General features: G+C 39.1%; 1 protein-coding gene across 5 annotated transcripts; it reads left to right on the forward strand.

Moving 5' to 3' along the window:
• On the forward strand, positions 1-25262 carry SLC35F5 (solute carrier family 35 member F5). 5 transcript variants are annotated; one of them, XM_082198759.1, is made up of 18 exons: positions 1-70; positions 1381-1442; positions 2045-2115; positions 2222-2303; positions 3475-3616; positions 6305-6448; positions 8495-8557; positions 10100-10181; positions 11730-11920; positions 13562-13643; positions 15004-15091; positions 15795-15859; positions 16547-16651; positions 17277-17436; positions 19335-19425; positions 23387-23541; positions 24364-24455; positions 25122-25262. In XM_082198759.1, the coding sequence occupies exons 5-17, from the start codon at positions 3482-3484 to the stop codon at positions 24446-24448; spliced, it is 1446 nt and encodes a 481-aa protein (XP_082054885.1). In that variant the 5' UTR covers positions 1-70; positions 1381-1442; positions 2045-2115; positions 2222-2303; positions 3475-3481; the 3' UTR covers positions 24449-24455; positions 25122-25262. The 5 variants fall into 5 exon arrangements, 4 of the variants coding, with proteins under 4 accessions (XP_082054885.1, XP_082054887.1, XP_082054888.1 ...); XM_082198760.1 differs by lacking the exon at positions 1-70 and adding an exon at positions 758-820; XR_014213429.1 differs by lacking the exon at positions 23387-23541.
• The last annotated feature ends 34 nt before the right edge of the window (positions 25263-25296 follow it).

Genomic DNA, 25296 nt, shown 5'->3' on the forward strand with positions numbered 1-25296 from the left:
ACATTTGACAACTAGTTATACCAGTAGTGTTACAGAGAACACTTTGATGCCACGATAGTAAGATATCCAGGTAAGAATGAAACAATAGAGATTTACAAAATCAGTTCATATTGTCTGAGCACGTTACATTTTTAATATTCAGCATAACACTTTCATTAATGTAATTTGGGCAGATATAGCATGGTTTTAGCACTGAAGCTTGAGGCTTTGGGAAAGAGAACAATTCCTTTTAAATCGTTATAATAACATTTCAATGTTGCTGCAATGAAACTCTCCATCTGTATCTCTTTTAATTAGAAAGATAGTCAGTTATAGATGCAGTTTACACTGCCAGTTTACAAGTCAGACACTCAGAACTGGTGATGAAAAATATCCCTACTGGCTGAACACTTAGACTGCAATCCTCTACTTGCTTACCTGGTAGTAAGCACCACTGAACTCAGTTCCGAGTAGACATGTATAGAATTATGCTGTTAGGTTCATATAATATGAAATATTTGAAAGATATTTCAAATTCATATCTTTGCACAGAATGAATTTATTTACCTTGGTCCTTAAAAGACAAAATAGTGCCTTCTTTATTGTTGAACTTTCAGTGGACGATAGGTGGAACAAATAAATCCTTATGGACCAATATGTAGTTAACTACCTCGTCATTTTTCAGTAGCAAAGGTTTCTTTAAGTCTTGCAAGTATAGAAGGCTGCAGAATTGTTCAACCAGTTGCTATGGTGGTGCCGTGATTGTGTACATTATCTCTCTGTGAGGTCACCAAGGCATTATGAACAAGGATTACTGCCAAAAATGAGTCAGCTTTTCAAGGTTGTTGACCAACTTTATCAATATTTCATGTTTCATTAAATTAGGAATAGATGTTAAGATATGGATTCAAATTTGTTGAAAGTGAACGTACAGAATGGAGTTAAAACCTATGCAATTAGATGTGCTCGGACATGTTACCAGAATGTTTTTATGAGTGTTGATTTACAAAAATTGGCATGATTCATAACAAATAGTTACTAATTTGCTGTGTTTTTATTATTTTACTTTATAAATGGTAAATATGCATTTCTTTGAACAGGGTTTTATTATAACGCAATGAAACTACTAGTGCAGTAAAAGGAAAAAAGGATATGAAAATAAAGTGGCATGTCATAGGACTCTGGTTGAAGTCATTTTTTATTTCAGCGGTGAGCAAAAGACACTTGCAAGCTCAAGTGTGTCCAGTATTCTGCCATACAGAACATACTGTGTATTAATACATCCTGGATAATCTAATCCTGAAATGAAAGGGGTGAAATACTTAACAGGTCAACATCTTATAAAGCATTACTAAGCAGCACAGTTGCTAAGGATTGGTTTTTCTTTTGTTTTTTCCCCAGAAACATCACAAACCCATAGATAAAAAAATATGATCCTTGAGATATGTCTGTCAGTTCAAGAGGTGAGAAATATATTATCATGCCATGACTGTTTTTAAGAATGTGTTTTCACCATGCAATAGTTGTCTACATTAAAAAAAAGGAAAAACGTGCATTAAAACCTGTGGCTCCCACCCCTCTAAAATGATGAGACCTGAAACTCAGTTTTATAGTTTCCTTTAGTCCTTTGATTCAGTTTTTATATAGGTACATTACTACACTACGCTATGTTTCACACAAGGTATATTTTATTCATTATCGGAAAATTATTTTGAGGTTCTCCTATGTTGTGGTTATACTTATCTCATGATTATTATTTTTAAAAAGCTGTGTCTGTCTTGGCAAACATCTGTAAAAAAAATTAAAGTATTAAAGATATAATACTTTGATAGCGCTCTGTCTTGCTGTCTCTGTCCAGCATGGTTTGTGGGCTTGACATGTTGCACTCTGATGTCATTGTTGTTAAAAAGCTTCTGCTCTCCATTTCTGCCTGAACCAGGAATTTACACTCCATCTATGCTTCATTTCTGCTGCCCTTTACTGAGCTGCGGCTGCTGTATTATGACAGGTTATTTGTGTTGGGTATGCTTTGTTTTGTTTTGACTTTCACGCTTGTTTTACACAGAGCCAGCCTTCTACACACACTGCTGACTTTCTTAAGTGAAGGATGTGGGGAATACTTTGATTGTGGAACAGGTGTGTGCATTAGCTCAAATGGCAAACATAAAGCCTGGTGGCAAAGTTAAGAAAGCGTAGTCTCTTTATAGCCCTTGATACCCTTTATTTCTCTGTTTTTTTCCAGGAGGCAGCCTTCACCTTAACATGATGCCATGAAACTTGTCAGAGTCCAGCTATTATTTTAACTTTAAAAGGTTACTGAGCAGGTATGGAAATTGTCCCATGTATAGCTGGTGATACTTAGCATCCTTATCCAAACACATTGTTATCAATGCAGTCAAACCTTATTTTGCGGACAAGATCCGTTCCGGAGACCCATCCGCAAGCCGAAAATGATGCACGTCGAAGTGCTGCATCTGCGCATGCGCAAGCGGCGAACCCGGAAGTAGCCCATTCCTTCTGGGTTTGCCACGGAAGTTCACTGAAGCAGACACAAGTGGAGGCAGACACAGAATGAGGTTTGACTGTATAATAAAGCAAACACGGATTGATTCCATTTCTTCTGTCAAACAAAACCCAAGATAGTTGTGACACAAACATAGGTGCTGGCTCCAATGGTGGTTGTTTTTTTTTTGGGGGGGGGGGCGGCGGCTAGGAATTACAACTAGCAGATTTATTATTTAAATGCTTATTTTGTCAGCTAGTTGACAAATCCCACTTTGTGACCTCATTCACATGACACAGTAAGCCAGATTATGGTTTGTAGTCATTTTGTCCCTGCCTGCTCTTTTTTATTCTCTCATTGTGCTGAGCTAGGTCAAGGTATGACTTAGCATGTCCAAACCAGTGCTTGTGGTTAAGCTGTTTCCTTGCTAAACAGGAGCTGCAGCCAAGAACAAAGCCAGCCCAGTGTATTGTAACAGTTTAGTTTATAAATGTGACTTCAAAAGCCCACTTCCGTCAGTGATTCCATTGTTTTGCTATTGGCTGTAATCCTAGTATACTTACAAGGGCACAAGTAGCCCTCTCTTTTTCTGCTAAAGAAACACCTGCTCCCATGCTTACCTGCCCTATGTCTTTCTTCCAAGTGCCCCACACCATCAATAGTGAAAACTGAAATCAGCTGATAGGGAGTGGTGCCTGAATCTTTCCTTTTTATGGTTTCTTTTAAAAAACACTCTGGGACCAGGGCCCAACTCCAATGGCAAAACAACATTCCCATGGATTGACCACGTTTTTAACAGAAACATTAGCTGAAAGAGTAATAGGTCAGTTGTAATAAACTGCTTCCTGTTTCGTTCCTGTGGATTGGTTATTAGTTGACATTTTAGCAGTGTCTTATTATTTGAGTTTGTGTTCCATCCAGATCTGGAGCACAAAGCCTGTTGCCCACATAGTTTTAAAAAGTATTTATTTATTTATTTATTGCTGCCATAGATTACAAATGGTGTGGATTTTTATCATGAACCGGATGAACCCACAGAGCAGTTCTCCCAGTCAGCGTAGGCGCATGGCTCTTGGAATTGTCATTCTTCTCCTTGTTGATGTGATATGGGTTGCTTCTTCTGAACTCACTTCGGTAAGTGTGTCTTGGGCTCTCATCCACCCCTCTTTACCTTTGCTCTGCATTTCTAGGCACAGCTCCGGGATGTTTTACTTGAGAAAACCTGCTCTTTATTGCTGAATCAGAGCAAACAGCAATCTGTGGAAAATTCAAATTGCTGTTTGCTCCGATTCAGGGGTAAAGATCTGCTATTCCTGGGGAAAGTGGCAGGACAAAAAGATAAAACTTTCGAACACGAACCGGGAAAGCGCAGGCTTGTGGCTAGAAAGTGCGGGGCAAAAGATAAGTGTGGACAAACCCTTTGTGATGTCAGACTGTATTCACCTTAATGTAGTAGGACAGCATGCTCAAGGGAGAGCAATTAACACTCACTCCATTAACTTTGTACAGTGATCTTAGTACTTGCTTGCTAGAAGCAGGTTGACTGGTTCTTGGTGAGCAGCTTTTCATACCTGACTAGCTACATTTCTGGTCCTGCCTGAAGCCTTTCCCAGCATTTATGCTGTCACGAATTATAATTAACTTCAATTAATCTTGCCAGTTCTGTTTCATAATTCCAAATCCCCTATAAGTATGACTTTTAAACAGCAAACTCTTAACAAAACACAGTCTTCCATAGATATGCTGGGGCCCCAATTTTTGGGGCAGGAATTCCTAAACTGGGAGAAGAATTGTAGCTTTCAGGGATTCCTATAATAATATGAAGCTGAATGAAAATGTTAGAATAGGTGACAGTGTAAAGATGAAGACATTCATAGATCCTTTTGATTGGATACAGAAATTGCTGCCTTAGGGTAGCAGTTCTCTCTATATGCTAAATCTCTGAAGGTGGGCTTAGCAAAGTTTATGGGGACATCCTTAGGATGTCTGTATCCGTTACAATAAAGTGAAAATGGATACTCCTCTAGCAGACTAGGGCAGCATACATGGGATTGTCTCATTTTTATCTTTACACCCACCTTACGATATAGTTTAGGTTGAGAGAGAAGTGAGAGGCTCAGGGTCCCCCACTGAGCTGTGTGTGGTAGTTTAAGCCCAGAATTGTCTAAGTCAGAGAGTCAATTCCCTAAAACCAGGGTGGGCAGCCTGTGACTCAGGGGCCATGTTTGCTTCCTGTCTTCATTTTGTGTAGCCCGCTACAGGCCAATTTTTCTTTCCATCAGAGTTCCTTCCTTCATGCTTTGTTGAATCCTTATTTTCACTGGCTTTTAAAAATGGTTGGTCTATGTGTCTATGTAGTTTCAGAACAGTTGGAAGGGATGTTAATCATTTGATGAAAATAAAACTGGTGTGTTTTCTTTGCTTTGCTTCCCTCCCTGATTGTGTGGTTTGAAGAGCGCATCGCCAGGCTTCTCTCCCTTTTCTCTGCAGCCTGATGGAATGGCTGCCCGTAGGTGAAAACTGATTTTAGTTTCATCAGCCGCTGACAGCAGAACACATTGGTAGGGTTGTGCTGAGTCGGAAAGGAGTTACTTTCAATTCCCACGTATATAGGAGGAAACCTACATATGTAGTTAAAACCCCATCAATCCTGTGAGGTTTACTTCTGAATAGACCAGTATAAATTTGTTATCTTCATCAGCTGCAGAGTGGAGGGAAAGAGGCGATTCCATCACACCTACTGAGCAAATAGCTGCCTTTTAGCCTACTTAGCTGTTCATTAGGCTACCTGAACTGTTCCCATCCTCATTTTGGTGCCTCCCATATCCCCTTTGTGTCCTGACTTTCAAATTGTAAGCCTAAGGGTAGGAGCGTGTTTTACTGCTGATTTTCTTAAGTTACTTTGGGAGCATTTCAAGCTGTGATGGGGTGTGTTTGTAAATATTTTAAATAAATTTCTAGCCAGAGTAGTTGACCTCCAAGCAGCTTGTGAGTTCCTCCTGTTTTCAAAGGACTGTGGTCTTCCCTCCCTAGGTGAGGGGAACAACTACAAATGTTTTGTAGCTTTTCTGTGTAATCTGTATTTCAGATTTTGGGAGCAGGATAGTATTGCAAAGTCTGTCTCTCATTTAGCCTCTGATGCAGTCAGGTAGGTTGCAAGCTGCCATTCCTGCGCAGGACAACCCACTTCTCTTATGTCCCTCTGTACTTCCTCCCTTCCCAGGAGTTGATGCTCTTGACATCAGCTGCCCTGCAGAAGATTCCACCTCAGCTTTTTATACCATTTTTGCTTTCTATCTAACATAGGTAGCCATTGGAATGCCATCTTCTCAGGTCTTGAATCTAACCCACAGCAGGTAAAAGTTGCAGGGGGCCAGAAGCCTCATACCAGAACACCATACTGCCATGTGCCAGAACAGCTTCCCACCCCCACTTGTTGGCTCTCTTGGCTGGTGGTGTAGTGGGTAATCCTGAGATACACACCCAGGAACACTGCATCTCTTCTCTTCCTTTTCCAGGATATGTAGCTTTTTCTTGCTTGAACTACACCCCTGCTCTTCGTATGTCTGTCCACCGCAGGGGGCTAACTGGTGGACTTCCAGATGTTGTCGGACTCCACTTCAATCATCCACAGCCAGCATGGCTAATGTTCATAGTGGATGGGAACTAGTCCAGCAACATCCAGAGGACCATACGGTAGCCCTCCCATGGTCTGTGACGGTCAAGAAATTTGAAATAGTACCAAAGAGTTGATCAGTAAGACTATTCTGGACATATGACATGCCTTTCATTTAACCATCTTTCTTTTCCTTCCCTTTGCAGTATGTTTTCACTGTGTACAATAAGCCGTTCTTCAGTACATTTGCAAAAACATCCATGTTTGTTCTTTACCTCTTGGGATTTATTGTTTGGAAACCTTGGAGGCAGCAGTGCACACGTGGCCTTCGCGGCAAACATGCGGCTTTTGTAAGTGCCTATTTTCCATTTAATAATTTTGCCATCACTTTGGCTTCTGTAAATTACACAAAATCAAAGCTTATGTTGGAGAGGGAATCCTGCATAAACTAGCATAAGCTAAACCCCCAGATGTTCAGTGAGCAAAATAATGCTTTCATTAGTCTAACATTTCAAAGTGAATCATTGCATAAACAGAAGCAGTAATTGCATCAGTAATGCTTCTTAGTGGAATTGAAATGGAATAAATGATATAAAATTTAAGATGTGCCTAGAATCAGTATTTGGACACGTGGGTTATATTTTTTGCTATGTTCTGCCAGTTTTGAAATGTTTTTATTAGCCAATTTAAAAAGATGTCAGTAAATGTTTTTGGGGTTTTTTGAGATCTATGTCTCTTGAACTGGTCTACAAAGATTCAGCAGAGTTTTCTCTTTTGATAAAAGACAGTGGCAGTGGTGGTGGTGAATGAATTCTTTATCAGACCCATTTTTCATGCTTTCCAAATTGTATTTAAAAAGCTGGGAATTGGTTAGCTAATCCATGTTTCTCAACAAGACATAGCCAATTCATCACCCTTAGACTCTACTAGTGAGCTGGAAGCATTTCTACCTTGGCTGAAGAGTGCTTTCTTGATGAACAGAGAACAACACAGCACATGAATGTGGAAACCCATAGCAATAACACTGCAAATCCTTTGATCTCTGATGGAATAGTTGAGATCCCACACATTGACCGGGTTGGCACAACACACAGTAACCCAAACTATGGCTTATCATGACCACACAAGCATGCCATCTTCCAGAGCAGAGATTATGCCCTCCTCCCTGTTCACTTTTACTGCCACTCTGAGCTAATGGTTTGATATAGCATGTTGTCCAAAGCAGGACTCAAGCTCTCTGCTAACCATAAGCTTTTGAAGATGGGAAAGGTTTTGAAGATGGGGAAATCACCTTCCTCCTCCTGTTTTTAACATTTTGGATTGGACAGGAAAGCTGGGAGCCCAGGAAAATGATAGATGCTGTGTTGTTTTCCTATTCCCCTCCACTTTGAGGGCTGATGGAAAGAATAGTAAAGGGTACAGTGTGAAAGTTTTAGGTAAACAAGGACTTCAAAAGCCCTCTTCCTCAGTTCTGGCTTGTGGTTCCCAAATATTACTTATAAGGTCTGAGATTGCAGAGTGATCTTGTGAAAGTTTGACTACTTATAGTTAGCTCTTAAGTTGTTTGAAGAGGAACTGTTCAAACAAGAAACTTTAATGTTTCATAAAACTAGTTATTTTGTATAGTTGCTGGACTAAAGTTAATTCAGGCTGCCAACTAATTCCTGGATAATCAAATGAATTTTTTTTATTTGTTTTCGACTGATCGTAAGTTTGGCTGGTATTAAGCGTATTCCAGAAAATAGGCTATCTGGGGAAATCATACAGCTGGTGGTTGGCAGTCCATTTAATCAAGAGAACTCTATCACACTGGCTTTGTAGAACTAACGTGTTTCTCTGGCCCTTTCTTGGAATAGGCTTCATGCCAGAATAGACTTGGCTTTGAAGCTGCAGCAGCTTGAAACTAGCCTAGCAGCAAGCCAAGGGGCAAGAATGGAGATGGATCTGTTTTTTCTTCACCAGTGGGCTAGTCTTCCTGAGTCCCATCTCACCTGAAGTTATTGACGACAGTGTCATCAGTGTGAGCTCCCGTTGCTCTGTCCCAGCTCCTGCCAAACCTAGCAGTTCAAAAGCACGCCAGTGCAAGTAGATAAATAGGTACTGCTGCGGCGAGAAGGTAAACAATGTTTCCATGCGCTCTGGTTTCCATCACTGTGTCCCGTTGCACCAGAAGTAGTTTAGTCATGCTGGCCACCTGACCCGGAAAGCTGTCTGTGGACAAACGCCGGCTTCCTCAGCCTGAAAGCAGGATGAGCGCCACAACCCCATAGTCTCCTTTGACTGGACTTAACCGTCCAGGGGTCCTTCACCTTTCTTTTTTTTAACTTCAGTGTGGAATGTGTTGTTTTTACTCTACACATTCATTGTAATGTCTCAGCTGAATTTTAAATGTTTAGTTTGCAGATGCTGAAGGCTATTTTGCAGCCTGTACAACTGACAATACTGTAAATAGTTCTTTGGTAAGTTCTCCCTCATTTAAGTGATTGTAATGTTCTGTGCGGCAACAGTAGCAGACAGCAGGGTGGGACAGTGGGGTTCTTACCTGACCTCTCTGTAGATCCATTTGCACAGCACCAACCTCCCCACTGTCTTGTCCCTCCCACTCTCCTTCCCAGGAAGCAGCAGTGGCCTACCTCCCAGGAGGTCAGATAGGTCCTGCTGCCCCTCCCTACCATCTACTACTGTGTGGTAATAGGTATTCATTTCTTGTCTGTTTTTTAATTAGTGCTGAAAATAAACACAGAGCTCTGAATAATGCCATTTTAAATAGGAACCGGATTAGGGAAAGTAAACGTATATGGCATGTGAGCAAAAATGAATCTTATTTACTAGGGAATGTTATGCTTGGCCCATGGAATTATTAAATACATGTGGTTCAAGCACTTCAGTCACTCAGTTATAGTTAAACATTGTTTGCCTAAAATGCCATCATGTAATGCAAGATAAAGATATACACACACAGCCTTATTTTTTCAATATGAAGAATCTGCAGCAGGTATAAAAAGCAGTGAAGTGCCCAGGTGGAAGATTTCTATGGCCATGTTGCATTATCTTAATTTGTCTGCAACTGTAGCCTATATTGTATAGGCACTCTCTCATTAAGTTGTGGTTGAATATCCAAAACAGTAGAATCTATAAGGCCATCTTCAAAACACGTAGTTAAGCATATTATCTGTCCTTCCCTGGAAACTCATTAGCGACAATCAATAAGGAGCAAAAAAAGGCAAAGTTGAAATACTTGCGCCGGGCAGACATCTGCAGCGTGGGGACCCCTGCGGGAGTTCCCGCGGGGCTCCCCACGCTGCTGATAGCAGCCTGCCGCCCGGTGCCCAGGGTGCCCTGAAGCAGAGCGCCCCGCGCGCTGGACAGACATCGGCCAGCCCCACAAGCTCGGGGGACAGCGGGGAGGCGCAGCACCTTCATCCCGCTGTTCCCCGACCTGGTTTTGGGGGGGAAATAAAGGGGGGAAATTCCCCAAAAAAACAATTAGGTGCGTCCTATGGAACGGAGCGTCCTATGGGACGAAAAATACGGTACCTAAAAAAACAAACCACCAATTAGAGTTAGAGCCGTTAATCCATCAATCTAAGGGAATGTGGTACTCTGCTACTGGAAATATCAGAACAAGTATTTGAATTCTCCCACATATTTCATTTAAAGAAGGAGGGATACACAATAGGATGTTTTATTTACCTTAAATGGTGAGATGCAGCTCATTTTCTTCTCATCATATGTTCCTTCTTGCTCTTTTTGGTTAACAGTTTTATTGCAAATTAGCAACTTGTGCACATTTACCTTTCAGTTGGTCCAGCTGTTTTGTACATTGTTTTGTATTTGTATATTGTAGTATACATTAAATCAGTTTATGTCCGCATGTACTCAGTAAACATACATAGGATTGCACTGTTAGTAAATTTTATTTTTGGGGTTTTTTTGTTATTATTTGGGTGTGTGTTTTTTATAACTTATGATAACTTGGAACTCATTATGTTGCATTTCAGAGTGAACCATTATACGTTCCTGTAAAGTTTCATGACTTGCCAAGTGAAAAATGTAGCAACACTAACAGTGACACTGAAAAAAGTAAGTAAATGCTTCAAAATGTCAAAATATAGTTTTCTGTATCAACTTATAAATATTTATGTCATGTTGAATATATGAAAGCAATGTTTCCTGTGTTACCTAAAAACCTGTGTGCCCACATGGCCTGAAGTACAGTATTTTCTAAATATGGTAACAGGTAAAGATGCTCAGTAGTAAAATAGAGATAATCTGTTAAGATGCTTTTTTACTTTTAATTTTTTTAAATATCGGAGAATTGACAATTACATCAATTTTTGGACTTCAGGCAGAAGGCAAATGCTAAAATGAACAATTGACGAACACTGCATTGGAGAAGGGAGCATATCCCAAGTTTAATTTTTTTGTGTGTGATTTCACAAATTCAGTGGAATTTTCAAAATTCAGTGGAATTTTGAAAAAATATAGCACATTATAATTTTGGGAAACTGAAACTTAGCAAATACAGCTTGCTCTTTTTGCATGTTAGCACAAATTGGCTGCATGTTATGGTAAGCCATAGTTAATAGCTTTTCATAAACCCACAGAAGGCTTCCACTTCACTTCTCCCCTCTAGCTAATGGCAGAAACATACCACAATCCCCGATTTAGCATTATGTCTGAACTGGCGGTTGTGGTTTGTTTCACTCAAATCAAAGTTTGCTCTTGGTTAACATCCATAGCTTGCTTGAGCAAAACAAATCCCCCACTTGGACATCACACAATGATTGGCCATCATGTGCAAGGTGGGCCTCTTTCTCTTTGTTGCACAATTTGATCTTGTATTTATTACAAGGTGGCCAAACAATTGTAATGTGAACATCCTACGACATGACAGGTTTAGCCAATTGCTGCCAGAGGCATTACTGCAGCCTCAAAATACAATAGTGTGTTCTAATATAGATTCTATATGTGCCCCCTAGTGTATGTATTGCAATGTGGATTTAGTCCTGAGATTATGTTGGTTCCTTTTACATGCATTGATCTGTATGTGATGAATGAAAGTTGAACAACACAGTTCAGTTGAGGCCTGGGAAATCATCTTTGCTGTAGATCAGTGTCTCTAAGAAACAAGTACATGGGCCTAGAAATAGACTAACAGGATTTTGTAACCAATGGCTGTTCTAAGCCTTTGGTTGGTTTTACCACAAGATAGTGTACTAGCCATACTTAAACTAGCTTAAAGACAAAGTTGTAATATTAAATACTTAACTTTGCCCTTCTTCTGAGAACATGTTTATGGAAGGCATCTTCCATAAAAGAGAAGTAGCTGCACCCAAAGAGAGGAAGCCTGGCCCGTTCCTTAAATACAGTGAATATGTTTAATGGCGATAGAAACTCTTAAAGCCACAATTTTCAATTACATCTCTTCTTTTGCGCCAAATGGATAGTCCATGTTCCTGACACACACAAACCATTTTGCTCTCATAAAACTAACTGTGCAAGTAGTTAAACATGGGTTCATACTCTGAATTGCAGTTTGGGAGTCTTGGCCTTATCTTGAGGATTATTATTTTTGTTCCAGTCTGCTACGTATAATAATGACCTGCACCACTCTTTTCCCCCCTAAAGCTCCCAAAAAGCCTCGTGTAAGGTTCAGTAATATTATGGAGATTCGACAACTCCCATCAAGCCATGCATTGGAAGCAAAGCTGTCTCGTATGTCTTATCCAACAGTTAAGGAACAGGATTCAATATTAAAAGCTGTAGGGAAGCTTACCGCATCTCAAGTAGCCAAAATCAGCTTTTTCTTTTGCTTTGTGGTATGTCACCTATTCTTTATTAAGTATTGTTTTTAAATATATATTATTGGGAAGTTGGTTATTTTGTATTCTTTTTGCCCTATTATTTATATTTTCCTTTTTGAAGGCTTGACTAAAAATAGAATGGATCATTTTGAGTGTTGAGCTAGTCATTATATTTTGTTCATGCCATTTAGAGAAAGGGATGATCTTTGGGGGCTGTCTACTCATTAATTAATTGCTTATAACTGATTGACTTTAATTGTGGTTGTTTACAAAAGACTTCACCACAGGTGACTTATTGCAGGTGAGAGAGTTTACAATTTAATAAGCAGAAGTTGTCATTCATCATTAAAAGTAAAGGCTATCTTTAACGTTTTCATTCTCTGTTGCAATAATTCACCCGAATGAAAAGAGCTTCAAAAAATGTGATTTTCACTTTCAGTTCCATTTACCAACACTGATTAAAATTGGCCACCACCAATCTGGCAGATTAAAGTTCCAGCTATAATAATTTATCTCTAGCCACATTTTGAAATAAAATAAAAATCTACTGCATCTTACATTCTAGATGATGGTTTTGAATTTAAAGATAAAAGAGACATTGAAGTATTTTCCATTTCACCACTAGCACAGCAGTGTTAAAAATTATTAGCATTATAGATAGGTGGGGCAAACTCCTGTGACCTTTTGGATCTAAAGCAGTGTTGCATTTAGTTTCGAAGTGTATTAGACATTTATATGTACATTTAGTTCATTTTAGTATTTATATATATTATTTAGAATTAGGATGTATATTTACAGACTTGATTTGTTGTTACTTAACTTATTTCATATGACTGTATCTGGTAAAGTTGGGAAATATGTCTAGCAGTTTCCAAAGAGGAACTTGAGAGCCATGGGACAATCATTCCTTTCATTGTTTTCAACAAATAGCATGTGATGTGATATGTATGCAATGTTTCTTTTGAACTACGGAGAAATATAGTGGCCCCAATCCTGATAAAGTTAATAGCCCTTAATTTAATCATGGCTTAATTTGTCCCATGAGACTTAAGTCCAATTGAAATGAATGAACTTTGAGCATAATTTTCTCTTTCAGGTTTGGAACTAATATGTTGGTATTTTGATAGTTCCAAGCATTTTATATGTCCATTATGTTCAAGGTGTTTTCAAAGCAACAACTAAGTGTCTGAAAGTATGTGAACAATCATTATTACTTCTAGAATGTTTATCTACTTTTCTTAGCAGCTGCAAACCATTACGACAAAATTCGACATCGTATGAGCAGTTCTTCGCTTGTGCAACAGAGCTTCCTCTCCTCCACCCATGCCCTCCATCTGCTCCGGAGGATTGGGGATCCTCTGGAGTAGATTTAGGAGGATGGAGTGAAATGTGAATTCCCATTGCATGAGTGGAAGTCTGTCCTGCTTGTGCACACACCATTGGATTTCAAACTTGGTATATAAATAACCCAAAATACTTTTTCATCTAACTGCCTAAGCCTTTCATTTCCTCTTAATATAAATTGAATCCCTCCTACCTCCCAAGCATGCTCTCACTATATAGGCAAAGACCTGATTAACCTTTTGGGTTTATTTTTAATGGTTTGTGAGTTTCTTCTAACTTTTTAAAACTAACACATGTTGTTTAAACTCCTAGTGGTTCTTGGCAAACTTCTCTTATCAAGAAGCGCTTTCGGACACCCAAGTGGCCATCGTTAATATTCTGTCTTCAACATCTGGTAAGAAATGAAACTTATAGAAAAGACTGTTGATACACTTAATTTTAGCAACTACAATTCAATAAGCTTGATCCAACTCATTGCATGTTTTAAGAAGGACATTATTTTGGTTGCAAAACTATACCTGATAATTTTCTTTCTTTCTTTCTTTCTTTCTTTCTTTCTTTCTTTCTTTCTTTCTTTCTATATTTTTGGTTGCAAAACTATACCTGATAATTTTCTTTCTTTCTTTCTTTCTTTCTTTCTTTCTTTCTTTCTTTCTTTCTTTCTCCCCCCCCCCCGAACTTCAAGTGTCTTTTTCTGTTAAAAAACCAACCATGTCCCATGCTCAAATTGTATTTCTACAAGCCAAGAGCAAGTAAACAGAATTTCCTCTAGCAATTTATTTCACTGGCATTCTTTAAAAGATGCCCTGAATGTTTTTCTAGAAAGTTGGGATGCACATTTTGATAACAACGAATCATTTTTAAAATGCTGAGTAGGAGGGGATTCTGGTTATGTTCTGAACAGTCCCCCACCTGCTGGTAACTCAGTATTGGCTCAGCATGAAAAGGCAACATGAACAAAGGACTCCGATAACACATAATCTTTATTGTACATGAACCTAGTAAGAGCTAAAGGATTAAATACTTATTAGAGAAACCACCTCATGTAGTCGTGCAATCTGTATGCTAAATAATTAATTGTGCTAATAGGGAAAGTCTTACTAAATAAAACTTTGAAACAAAGTGCTTTCCAACTTAAGTTGGTTTTGCGGAGTCTCCTCTGAGAATAATATTGGTTATTGCCATTGTGTTAGACCCAGGCTACTACCGCTACGGTCTGAACCATGTCTACTCAGAAGTTAGTTCTGTTTAATTTAGTGGTGCTTACTCCTGGGTATAAGGAGCTAGGGCTGCAGTCCTAACCTCACTTACCTGGAACTAAGCCCCATTTAATTTAGTAGGACTTACTTCTGAATACACGTGGTTAATAACATTCATTCATTCATTCATTGAATTTATATACCACCGTATACCCGGAGGTCTCAGGGCAGTTCACAATAAAAATCACAATATATAACATCAAAAATAAAAATAATCCAGTAACATCCCCCCCGAAAAGAGCCTCCTTTTAAAAAGGTATAGGATGTAAGTTAGTAACAGCTAGATTCCACCGAAATTAATGAAACTTCAGTTGGTTAACTTTTCTACATTTATTTCAGTGGGGCCTAAGTGAGACTAACTTACTTTGGATCCCAATCAATTTTCTTCAACATGTTTTTCAGTGTGTTTTCATCTGGTAAAGTGGTTACAGTATTTCTTTGTATTGTGTATTCAATGTTTTCCCCCCACAAATCTTAAATTCTTTCTTTTCACAGGATTATTTACCTTAATCCTAGCTGCAGTGTTTCCAAGTAACAGTGGTGATAGGTTTACCCTTTCAAAATTGTTAGCTGTCATTTTAAGGTAAGAATATAGACTCCTTAATCTCCAATTTTCTTCTCTCCTACAGGCTTGAATTTTCTTACATTCTTCTAGATAGCTGGATTTAGTAGTGCAGGTTTTGTCACTATTTTTAGGTGCAGCAGATCTTGAACAGCTGTAGGGGAAATACGTTTGCAGAATACCTGCTCAAATGTTGCTCCTGTTCTGAAAGTTGGTCTGCCAATAATTGCTCATAGCCCCATTTTGCAACATGTAACACAGGATTAGAATTGTCACTGAGTCCTAACCTGAGCTGCTTTGTGTTACTATGGCCAGGTGAACCTTGTTAAATCAGATGTCTGTGTGAAATTATCTAATATTAACTTTTCCATAGGGCATTTGGATTGTCTAGTGTACTTAGTTATGAAAATGTTCACATATTAAAATAGCTTATACTTCATCCTAAGGGCTTCTCTACACATTCAGATATATGTGTATACTTTCTATAAACAAGAAATATAAGAAAATTATATTTGTTTTTGATTATCTGAACCATTATGATGCTTTGCTTTTCAAAGCATTGTTAATCCTGGTTTATATAATTCTGAGTGACATAGCAAAGAAGGAATATAAAATATTAATATACTTATATCATAATTATAGATAGGCAATATTTTTAAGTGATTTCCACACAAAATGTCTTACTAAACTCAGCTTGAATTATAATACTTTATTTCTCAAATAGCATTGGAGGCGTTGTCCTTGTGAATCTGTCTGGGTCTGAGAAATCTGCTGGAAGAGATACAATAGGTACATTTCCCAAAAAATCTAATTATTGTTTATTGAAATATCTGAGTGGACATTACTGTACATTCTTGAGACAGGAACTACAAGAAAATACAATAAATTTTTTATCGTAATATCATGTATGGATTGCAGTTGTAGAAGAAGCACTTTCTTTATAAAATAATTTAGATCAGTGGTGGCCAAACTTGGCCCTCCAGCTGTTTTGAGACTACAACGCCCATCATCCCTAGCTAACAGGACCAGTGGTCAGGGATGGTTGGAACTGTAGTCCCAAAACATCTGGAGTGCCAAGTTTGGCCACCACTGCTTTAGATGATATCCACTGTCCTCCAAAGGAATGTCTCTGAATGGAATGGGAATTCTCCTTCTCCCAGCTTTAGTCCCTTGCATCCTCTCTATTCTAGATTATTTTGGGGAGCGCTCTAGAACAGATGGTGTGGGGCCACAAAGGGAACTGTAGTCAGAAATAGAGGAAGATCCATTCTGCTCAGGATTAGATTAGGCTGTCACCCTTTTATGTTGTTTTGCAATGCTTTCCCTTTTTGCTTCATATGGTTTGTTTGTTTGCGTATAAATGAAACATCTTAACAGCATGTCACCTTGTAAGAAATTCAGTCCATAGTATAGCGATTAATACTTTTATTTTAACACAAGTTGTGTGGCTTTCTTCTCCCCACCCCCAATCTACAGGGTCCTTGTGGTCTCTTGTGGGAGCTATGCTTTATGCAATCTACATAGTCATGATAAAACGAAAAGTAGACAGAGAAGACAAACTTGATATACCAATGTTTTTTGGTAAGAACAGAACTTGAAACTATACTATTTTCTGTTACCAAGTCTTGCTCACTAGGATCCAGTTTTGTAAAAATGTACAGGCAGCGACCGTTTTAGGCACATCCACTTGATGCGCAACCGCTGATGCGCAGGTCCTTTTGGACCTGGAAGAGGGCAGAATTGTCACTGCCTTTTCCTTTAAGAAACCTTAAGGGCAAATGTAGACAGGATATTGAATTGTGTGAATTATCATGAAATGCTTATATAGCTCCTCTAGACCAGGTACAGTCTTAGGATGTCTTTTCTGCCCATAGTAGGATACCCTACCCATAAGTATCTCCTCTTGTTCTAGCACACACTGCTAATGATCTGCTTTAATCAAACAGTGAGGGTATACCTATTTTAATAAATAAAGTATCTAATTCCAGGTTAGAGGACTATCCTAGCAATACTGCTTATTAATTTTTAAATAAAATTAAACCTGTGAATTTGATGTGACGATTATCTACCAAATGAATCCTGTAAAGAGTCTGACATACATATATACTAGAGAAGTAGTGAAGTTCAAGAGAAGTTCATTACTGTAGAGATACGTTTAATTATTTTGGCTTTGTTGCTAACACTTTATTATTCTGGGTTTTTGCAGGTTTTGTTGGTTTGTTTAATTTGCTGCTGCTTTGGCCAGGTTTCTTTTTACTCCATTATACTGGATTTGAGAACTTTGAATTTCCCAGTAAATTAGTCCTTATGTGCATTGTCATCAATGGCCTTGTTGGAACCGTCCTGTCTGAATTTCTCTGGCTGTGGTATGTGCCTAGCTCTGATTCATTTTTTCGTATTAATATCAGGTAGCTATTAAGGAGTCAACAAACGAGGCTGCATTTTACCGAAAGAGCTAGGACTGTTTTTTACAGGGCACTGGTTATTGCAAAATACTGTGTTGAAAGTTATCAACGCAGATATCGTTTGTCACCACCAAGAAGCACTAAATTTCATTAAGTGGAAGAAAGACTGTGTATGTAATGCAGCAGTGCAATTCCTGGCTCAATAAGCCATGATAGGCATGAGCTGCATCTACCTGCCTCCCCTCCCCCTTTCACATGAGTTGCAAAGCAAACAAGTATGTAGCTTCCCATGATGTGCAATTTGGGAACTATGGTTAAGGTCTTACAAACAAATCAAGGTTAGGCACTAGCTTTGAACCAGAGTTTAAAGGTGATGTATGAATCCCGGCTTGTTTGCAGCCACTTAGGACTCAGCTTACAAGTCATACAAGACTATGCTTAAGAGCTAAATCCTCTCTTTCTTTCTCATGCAACCAGAGTAGCAAAGGCAGGTGCACTCTGCTAGTGTATATATTAGCTTATTAAGGCAGGGCTCTGCTTGTCCAGAGCTCGTGAAATGGAAAACCCACAGCTGATTCCCTGAGAGCATCTGGCAAATAAACAAGCCTTCAATAGCTTTTGGAAAAGGACTATCGCCAGAGTTCCCCAACAGCCAGTTGGGAGGCTTCCAGCACAATGCTGTGAAATGTGCACTCTTTCTCTCTTTAAGAAGCCATCTGAGTCTGCAAAAGTACTGTGAATTAAACCGGGTACATGTCAGCGCTGTGACAGCAGCATATGCAGTTCAGTTCTCATTCTCCTGCCCAGTCTCATTGCCAATAAGTCTCAGTTCTTGGCTGGGAAAAAGTTCTAGGTAATGGGAGAGAAGAAGAGCTTCATGGAGAAATAGAGGGGAATATGTAGGTGCTCTGTGTTCATGTGCAGCTTTGAATCTTATCTGTTGTATGTAGACATAGTTGCATAATTTTTCTGTGATCATCAACCCTGAGTAGGTATCAAGGGGCTGAATAGCGCAATGGCTTTTTGATTACCTAAAATAGTTTCCTTTGAATCAAATTGTGAATGTCCAGTTTGGAGGATCAAGGTCTTGGTATCCATGTTCACTTAGGCTGCAAACCTGTACCCATTTTCCTTGCCCTTGGTAGGGCTTACTTTCAAATAGACACACTTAGAATTACAGTGTTAGTCTCTCACTACTTAATGAATCACTTGATAATGAAAAGTCAAATGTGTGGACTGTCTATAGTGATCTGGTTTGTATTGAATACAGATGATGCAGGTAAATAGTAGTGAGTTCCATTAGTTAATTGATGATGACTCAAAGATGTGTGAGTCCTCACTTGATTCTGGAATCATTGAGAGAACTGCGATGAGTAGTCCAGTGAACGACTTTCTTTCCTGTAGGACTAGTGTTGGATTGGAAATACATTATACATATTAACACTACTTGAGTTGGGCCACAGCTGGGAATTATGATATTTATTAATTTTTGAAAAAAGAGATGATTTCAAAGGTAAAAACCTGGAATTTATTAGTTAAATTTGAAAGCCATGAGACTTGAGGTGTAGGGTATGTGTGAAAATATTGAGCTGGTCTTTCTCTATTTGTTTTCTGATCTTGGTGCAGTTTGTGTTCTCAGTTTTGTCTCCTCAGCTAAGTAAGGTTAGAAATATTTATATTTAGAGTTTCTTTGTATTCTTTGTATTCTGAAAGCTTTGGCTTTCAGAAATGTGTTTAGCAGGCCACAACAGGTCCACAAATTATGCTTATCCATGGTTTATACAACAATGAAACTTGCTTCTACACTTCCTCTGTTTAGCTTTTAAACTCAAGTGTTTTATATTTTAACATTTTCTTAGGGGCTGTTTTCTTACCTCATCACTGATAGGCACACTTGCTCTGAGCCTTACAATACCTCTGTCCATAATAGCCGATATGTGCATGCAAAAGGTAATGTATTTTATTATTTTTATTATTATTAATGACAATTGTAAGAACTGCCCTGGTTAGGACTCTTAGCAATGTCACATGAGTAGGGAGAATTAAAATAGCTGTGGTAGGGGAAAAATAAGTTGTACTTAATTGCAGGTGACTGCTTTTGCTTCTCCAGCAATATCATTTAATGTTCACTTCCTTAAATGCATCCTTCTCTTTTTATAAGGTGAAATAACTGGGTGGCTTTTTTAAAAAATGGAGGGGGGGGAATGCAATGGGCACGATCCTTGCAAGCTCATTGATCACATAGGGCATAATAGAGGCCTGTTCCTTCCTTCCCCACCTGTCTTGACACATAGAAGTGCCACCAGGGCAATCCAGGACATGAGATGTCTGTGCATGCCTCCCATTGTCCTCCAAGCTCATATTTCTTGACAGAGCAAGGGCTGCACAAGAATGCGGGAGGCACACATGGGCCACCCATTTTCCAGGTTTCTTGGTGCCTGCGTTTGCAGAGCAGGGAAATGGAGCTCTATTGTCCCTTTCTCAGCCTCTCTGCACAAGGGCATGGAACCTGCTTGGTTACTGAACCAGTGATTAAGCTTTTGAGTCTTTATATACCTTCTACAAATAAAAGACGTTTCCTAACGTGCTAGAATTCTGTATTATAGGAATTAGATCCTAATTAGGCGGGTAGAAGGGCTGTATAATTTTGTATGGGTTTAGAAGCCTCAAAGGCAGGCATAGGCAAACTCGGCCCTCCAGATGTTTTGGGACTACAACTCCCACCATCCCTAGCTAACGGGACCAGTGGTCAGGGATGATGGGAGTTGTAGTCCCAAAACATCTGGAGGGCCGGGTTTGCCTATGCCTGCTCAAAGGTCTTCAAAGGTTTGACTTTTCATAGAAAACCCAAGAATGTTGGTGGTTCTAGTTAAAATAACAGGAGTTAAAAGTGCATTAAGGGTTCTTTAAATGGGAGTAAATAGAGCATGACATTGGACTGTTATGTCCGCATTGCAACATGTCTCCATCATGGTCAAACTATCATGTTATTGCAGAGGATTTAGGCATGCTTGCTCTTGTAGTTGCCAATGAAAGCATTGCTGGAAACATGCTTTGACTTTATCCTTCATTGCTGAACAGAATAATAAATGGTGCTATAGTAGTTAGGAGTATTTCTCCATGAACAATAAGTTGAGTTAAGTTACCAGCTGTCAGAAATAAGATTACTTTTAGATACAGTTCAGGTTTAATTCTACAGCAGGAAGGATTTTATTGAATTCAGGTAGTTGTTGTTGCTGTTTTTCAAGTAGAGGTGCAGAGATCCTATAGGAACATGGGTATTTTGACAAATGAAAATGCTCTCTCAGTATGTCAGGGACGCAGCAGGAAAACTGTTTAAGTAGATGGCATGAGAAATACCTAAATTACTTGATGAATGAAGCATACGGCAGGTTGCATTTTAGCCTGTCACAGTGGAAGTGTTGTCTCGTTTTCATATTCATTTTTAATGCAGGTAGAATTTGCCCTCGTTGTGACACTTTCATTCTAAAGTGAGACATTTCCAATATAGTGTGAGATTAGCATTTGATGCAGCTACTAGTCTCAGCTGCTAACAATGGCTTAGGATTGATGTCCAAATAACTTGCACAATTCAGACCCACAAATTAAATAATTCACGCTTCTTTCTGCTGTATCCAATGCTGAAATGCTTCTGATCCCTAGTATACAATGTTTCTTCCTTTGTTTTTTACCTTTCCCCTACCCACTGGCTTTAAGGTCCATCAACTACAAAACAGGTTTTCCCACTTATGGCTCTGTGGAGCTACTGTATTTTTTGCACCATAACACTCACTTTTTTCCTCCTAGAAAGTAAGGGGAAATGTCTGTGCATGTTATGGAGCGAATGCCTACCGATGGCGGGGGGATCTGCTGCAGTCGTGAGCAGAGGATCATCCATGGTTCCCCTTCCTTCCTTCCTCCGTGGCTCGCTTTGAAACAGCAAAGCGGGAGAAGAGCCGCTGAGTGGGGAGGAGAGAGGGACAGAGAGCCTGCTTGCTTTAAAGGAGCAAAGCGGGAGAGGAGAGGAGAGGAGCCGCTTACATGAGTGTAAGCAGCGCCTGTCCAGTTGGCTCCTTTAAAGCAAGCAAGCTCTCTGTCCCTCTCTCCTCCCCACTCGCTAAATAACAGCAAAGTTTTTCGCAAGCAGGCTCTCTGTCTCTCTCTTCTCCCCACTCAGCTGGCTAAATAGCAGCAAAGTTTTTCGCAAGCAGGCTCTCTGTCCCTCTCTCCTCCCCTCTCCTCTTATAAGAGCCTTCTCCTCTTATACCCCTCTTCTGCATTATTAACAGCATCCTTCTCCACCCACCCCACACGTGTTCCTTGTCCCTTGAGTGCTTTTCCTTCCCTCCCCACTTAAAACGTGGTTACAAAGCACGGATCCACATGGATCCTCAGGATTTTTGCACTGGGTCACCCCAAATTCACTATCAGATCACATAGCATGTCCATGGCTACAGCTTGCACCAAAAAAAATCACGCACCCACTGTTGCCTGGGGCCGCAGTGGTGCAAAAACGTGGTTACAAAGCATGGATCCACATGGATCCTCAGGATTTTTGCATTGGGCTACCCCAAACTCACCGTCAAATCACATGTCTGTGGCCACAGAATGAACCACAAAAATCATACATCCACTGTTTCGTTTAGAATATTTTTTTCCTTGTTTTCCTCCTCTAAAAACTATGTGTGTGTTATGGTCGGGTGCGTGTTATAGAGCGACAAATACGGGTAGGTGGCAGTAGCAAAGTCTTGGCATTGCACGATGTATCTAGCCAGAAGGAAGCAGCAACAAAGAAAGATGGATGCCTGGGTGGAAAATTGGCACAAAACTCTTTTTTTCTTCACGGTGCCTGTGTTTGGACATATTAATAAAATGCAGTTTATTGTTCCAGGAATGAGCTGAAGCAAGCTTAAGGCTTGCACACTCTTTCTTCTCTGCTCCAGCAAGGAGAGGAGATTGGAATGGGCTATGAATCTGGCTTGATTCAACAACCATAGTTGAAGTTAACTGAAGTTTAACTGTGGTTAATCAAAACTGGAAGCAAAAGCTTCCAATCTTCTCGTGGCTGATTTGGGGGCAGTTCCTGGTCCAGCTGCATCTCCCCATGACACAACCCAAGATGTTGAAACGGGACCCATGTGCTTCAGTTGAGACATTTGGAGGGCTCTAAACCACTGAGCCTCTTGGGCTTGCTGATCAGAAGGTCAGCGGTTAGAATCGCTGCAACGGGGTGAGCTCCCATTGCTCAGTCCCAGCTCCTGCCAACCTAGCAGTTCGAAAGCAGGCCAAAGTGCAAGTAGATAAATAAGTACCGCTCTGGCAGGAAGGTAATCAGCGTTTCCGTGCACTCTGGTTTTGGTTTTCTGCTGCGCCAGAAGCAGTTAGTCATGCTGGCCACATGACCCGGAAAACTGTCTATGGACAAACGCTGGCTCCCTCGGTCTGTAAAGCGAGATGAGCACCGCAACCCTAGAGTCGTTTGCGACTGGACTTAACTGTCAGGGGTCCTTTCCCTTTACTTTTTAGAGGAGAAGGAGGAAAACTAATTGTGTGAAACAGCCTTTCAAACTTTTGGGATGCAACCAATATTTTTTTAAAAAATTGATGAGTCCAACTTTTAATCAAATATGAGTAAAAATTAGTTGATTGCAACACTTGGGCTTCTGATTTTGTAAACTGGGTAACTTCATTTACTTGCATATAAATAGTCGTTACAAATAAAGTGCCAATATGAGATGGATATTCCTATTACTGTGTTTTAAAACCTTACACAGATCTACTCCATCTAGGAAAATGTTTTCCAAGATTTCTGTAATGACCAAATACCTTCTTCCTTTACTCCACTTTTATTATTGGTGGAATAGCAAATTGATATTTTGAAAGCAAAATGCTATCCTTGTTCTAATTTCAGGTCCAATTTTCTTGGTTATTTTTTGCCGGGGCAATCCCTGTATTCTTTTCATTTTTCATTGCAACTCTCTTATGTCACTACAACAACTGGGATCCAGTGATGGTGGGAATTAGAAGAGTTTTTGTATTCATTTGCAGAAAACACCGTATTCAGAGGTGGGATCATTTCTTTACAGCTTTATCTCTTGCCATTCCTACATGGACTTCTTTTGATGCATATCTTTATTATTCCTTTGTTTTGCCTCTGTTGATGGGTGCGGGGCAGGTGAAAAGGCGGTTAGGGCACCTGCACTTTTAATAGTTCTACAGTACAGAGAATATAAACAGATTTATCTTGCATGAGTTGAAATTCCCCCTTCTACACAGTTATGTAAGGGGCATGAAACTTTATCTACACGACTTTGATTAGTTTGCATGATCTGGTTTCAACTGTCTGAAATATATGTTCTCATTGGACATTGTTCTAAATTCTTAAATTATGAATCTCTTATTACAGCATACTTTTCTCAACAGTATTCTAGTTTGGGAAAACATTACTCCACTGACTCTTTGTATTGCTTTGTATTGCTCATTTTACTGTATTGCTCATTTTACAGATAATCAAGGCACAAATAATTCTTAACATAAAACTTAGCAAGGACATTGAGGAAAACTATGTATATAAAAAGCAAATCATTTATATTTTTTACAAAGTAACGCCTGACAAATAAACAACTATCAAAATGATCTGATAATTAAGCTGTTCTTTTTTTATAAACATACTTTTCCTTAGTACACATTTTAGTTATCAGTTTAATTTTAGAGCCAACAAACGTGGAGTGAAGGATGTAAAAGGGTTCTAAACAAAATGCTATGTGTGACAATTTCTCGTCGAAGTCAAGATATTTTCCCTATCAGGACTAGCATTATAGACGTGCCTGTCTGCTTTTCATAGTGCTGCGTATAAATACAAATTTCACAATCTGTATCATTTTGTAGAACATCTGACGAAAGTGAGCAATGTGAAAGTCTCATTGCCATGCACAGTGTTTCGCAAGAAGATGGAGAAAACGGCTGTTCTTAGGCAACAGGTATGCACAATTATAAAAAAAGTTGTGGGTTCTATCTAAGTTATAAAAAAGAACGTATTACGTTATCAACATGAAACAGTTCCCATCTCCTTACTTTTGGAATGTTAATAATAAGCACAGATGTTATAGAGCCGGTTATGTATGCCAATTGATGACAACAATTGCAGCAGCACAACATCAGAGAATCTGTGAGCATCAGTTTTAATAGTGGTTTAACTTGTAAAGTTTCTAATGTTACATTGTTTGTTTTATTTAGTATAAAAACGTTTATCATTTAATATTTCAAAAAAAATCTTATTAAGTGGTGTGCAGTCTAAAAAGCATACAAAAATCATGAAAACATGAGAACAAAATCATGTATGTGATTTAATAATTCAATAACCATGAGAAAAGGCTTAATAATCACAGGTACTTCATAATGACACTGCCAGATATGCTTGTCCAGGTGTAAGTGCATGAATGTAATTTAAAATACATTTATTTCCCAATAATCCTTCTACTTCCTTTATGTACTAAATTGCTGAACAGGCTGCTATGTAGTCAGATCCTTAGGTTTATTTAATCTATAGCAGCATGATTAGTTAATGTAGGTTATAAAGTCCAGTCAAATAAATGCAGAATGTTGTATGTAATAAACTAATAATACTTTCCCCATTTCTTCAATAGTGCAAGATGGAAAAATAACTCAGCGAAGAGACAATCTCCTGGAAAGTCCTTATGGAATCATGTTTCAGTGCCTCTTCTGAATCTTTAATTGTTTCAGTTCTTTTGAAACTTAAAAATACATTCTCACTTTCTCAGTTCCAATCTTGAATCGGTTTTATTAAAGAGCTACTTTACT

This window comes from Podarcis vaucheri (genome assembly GCF_965113315.1).
Source record: "Podarcis vaucheri genome assembly, chromosome: 1".
In the NCBI taxonomy this organism is placed as follows: Eukaryota; Metazoa; Chordata; class Lepidosauria; order Squamata; family Lacertidae; genus Podarcis; species Podarcis vaucheri.

Coding starts and splice junctions, on each gene's coding strand:
- SLC35F5 (XM_082198759.1), top strand. CDS start 3,482: ATGGTGTGGATTTTTATCATGAACCGGATGAACCCACAGAGCAGTTCT. Junction 11,921..13,561: donor GCTTTTTCTTTTGCTTTGTG/GTATGTCACCTA, acceptor TTAAACTCCTAG/TGGTTCTTGGCAAACTTCTC. Junction 17,437..19,334: donor TCTGAATTTCTCTGGCTGTG/GTATGTGCCTAG, acceptor ACATTTTCTTAG/GGGCTGTTTTCTTACCTCAT.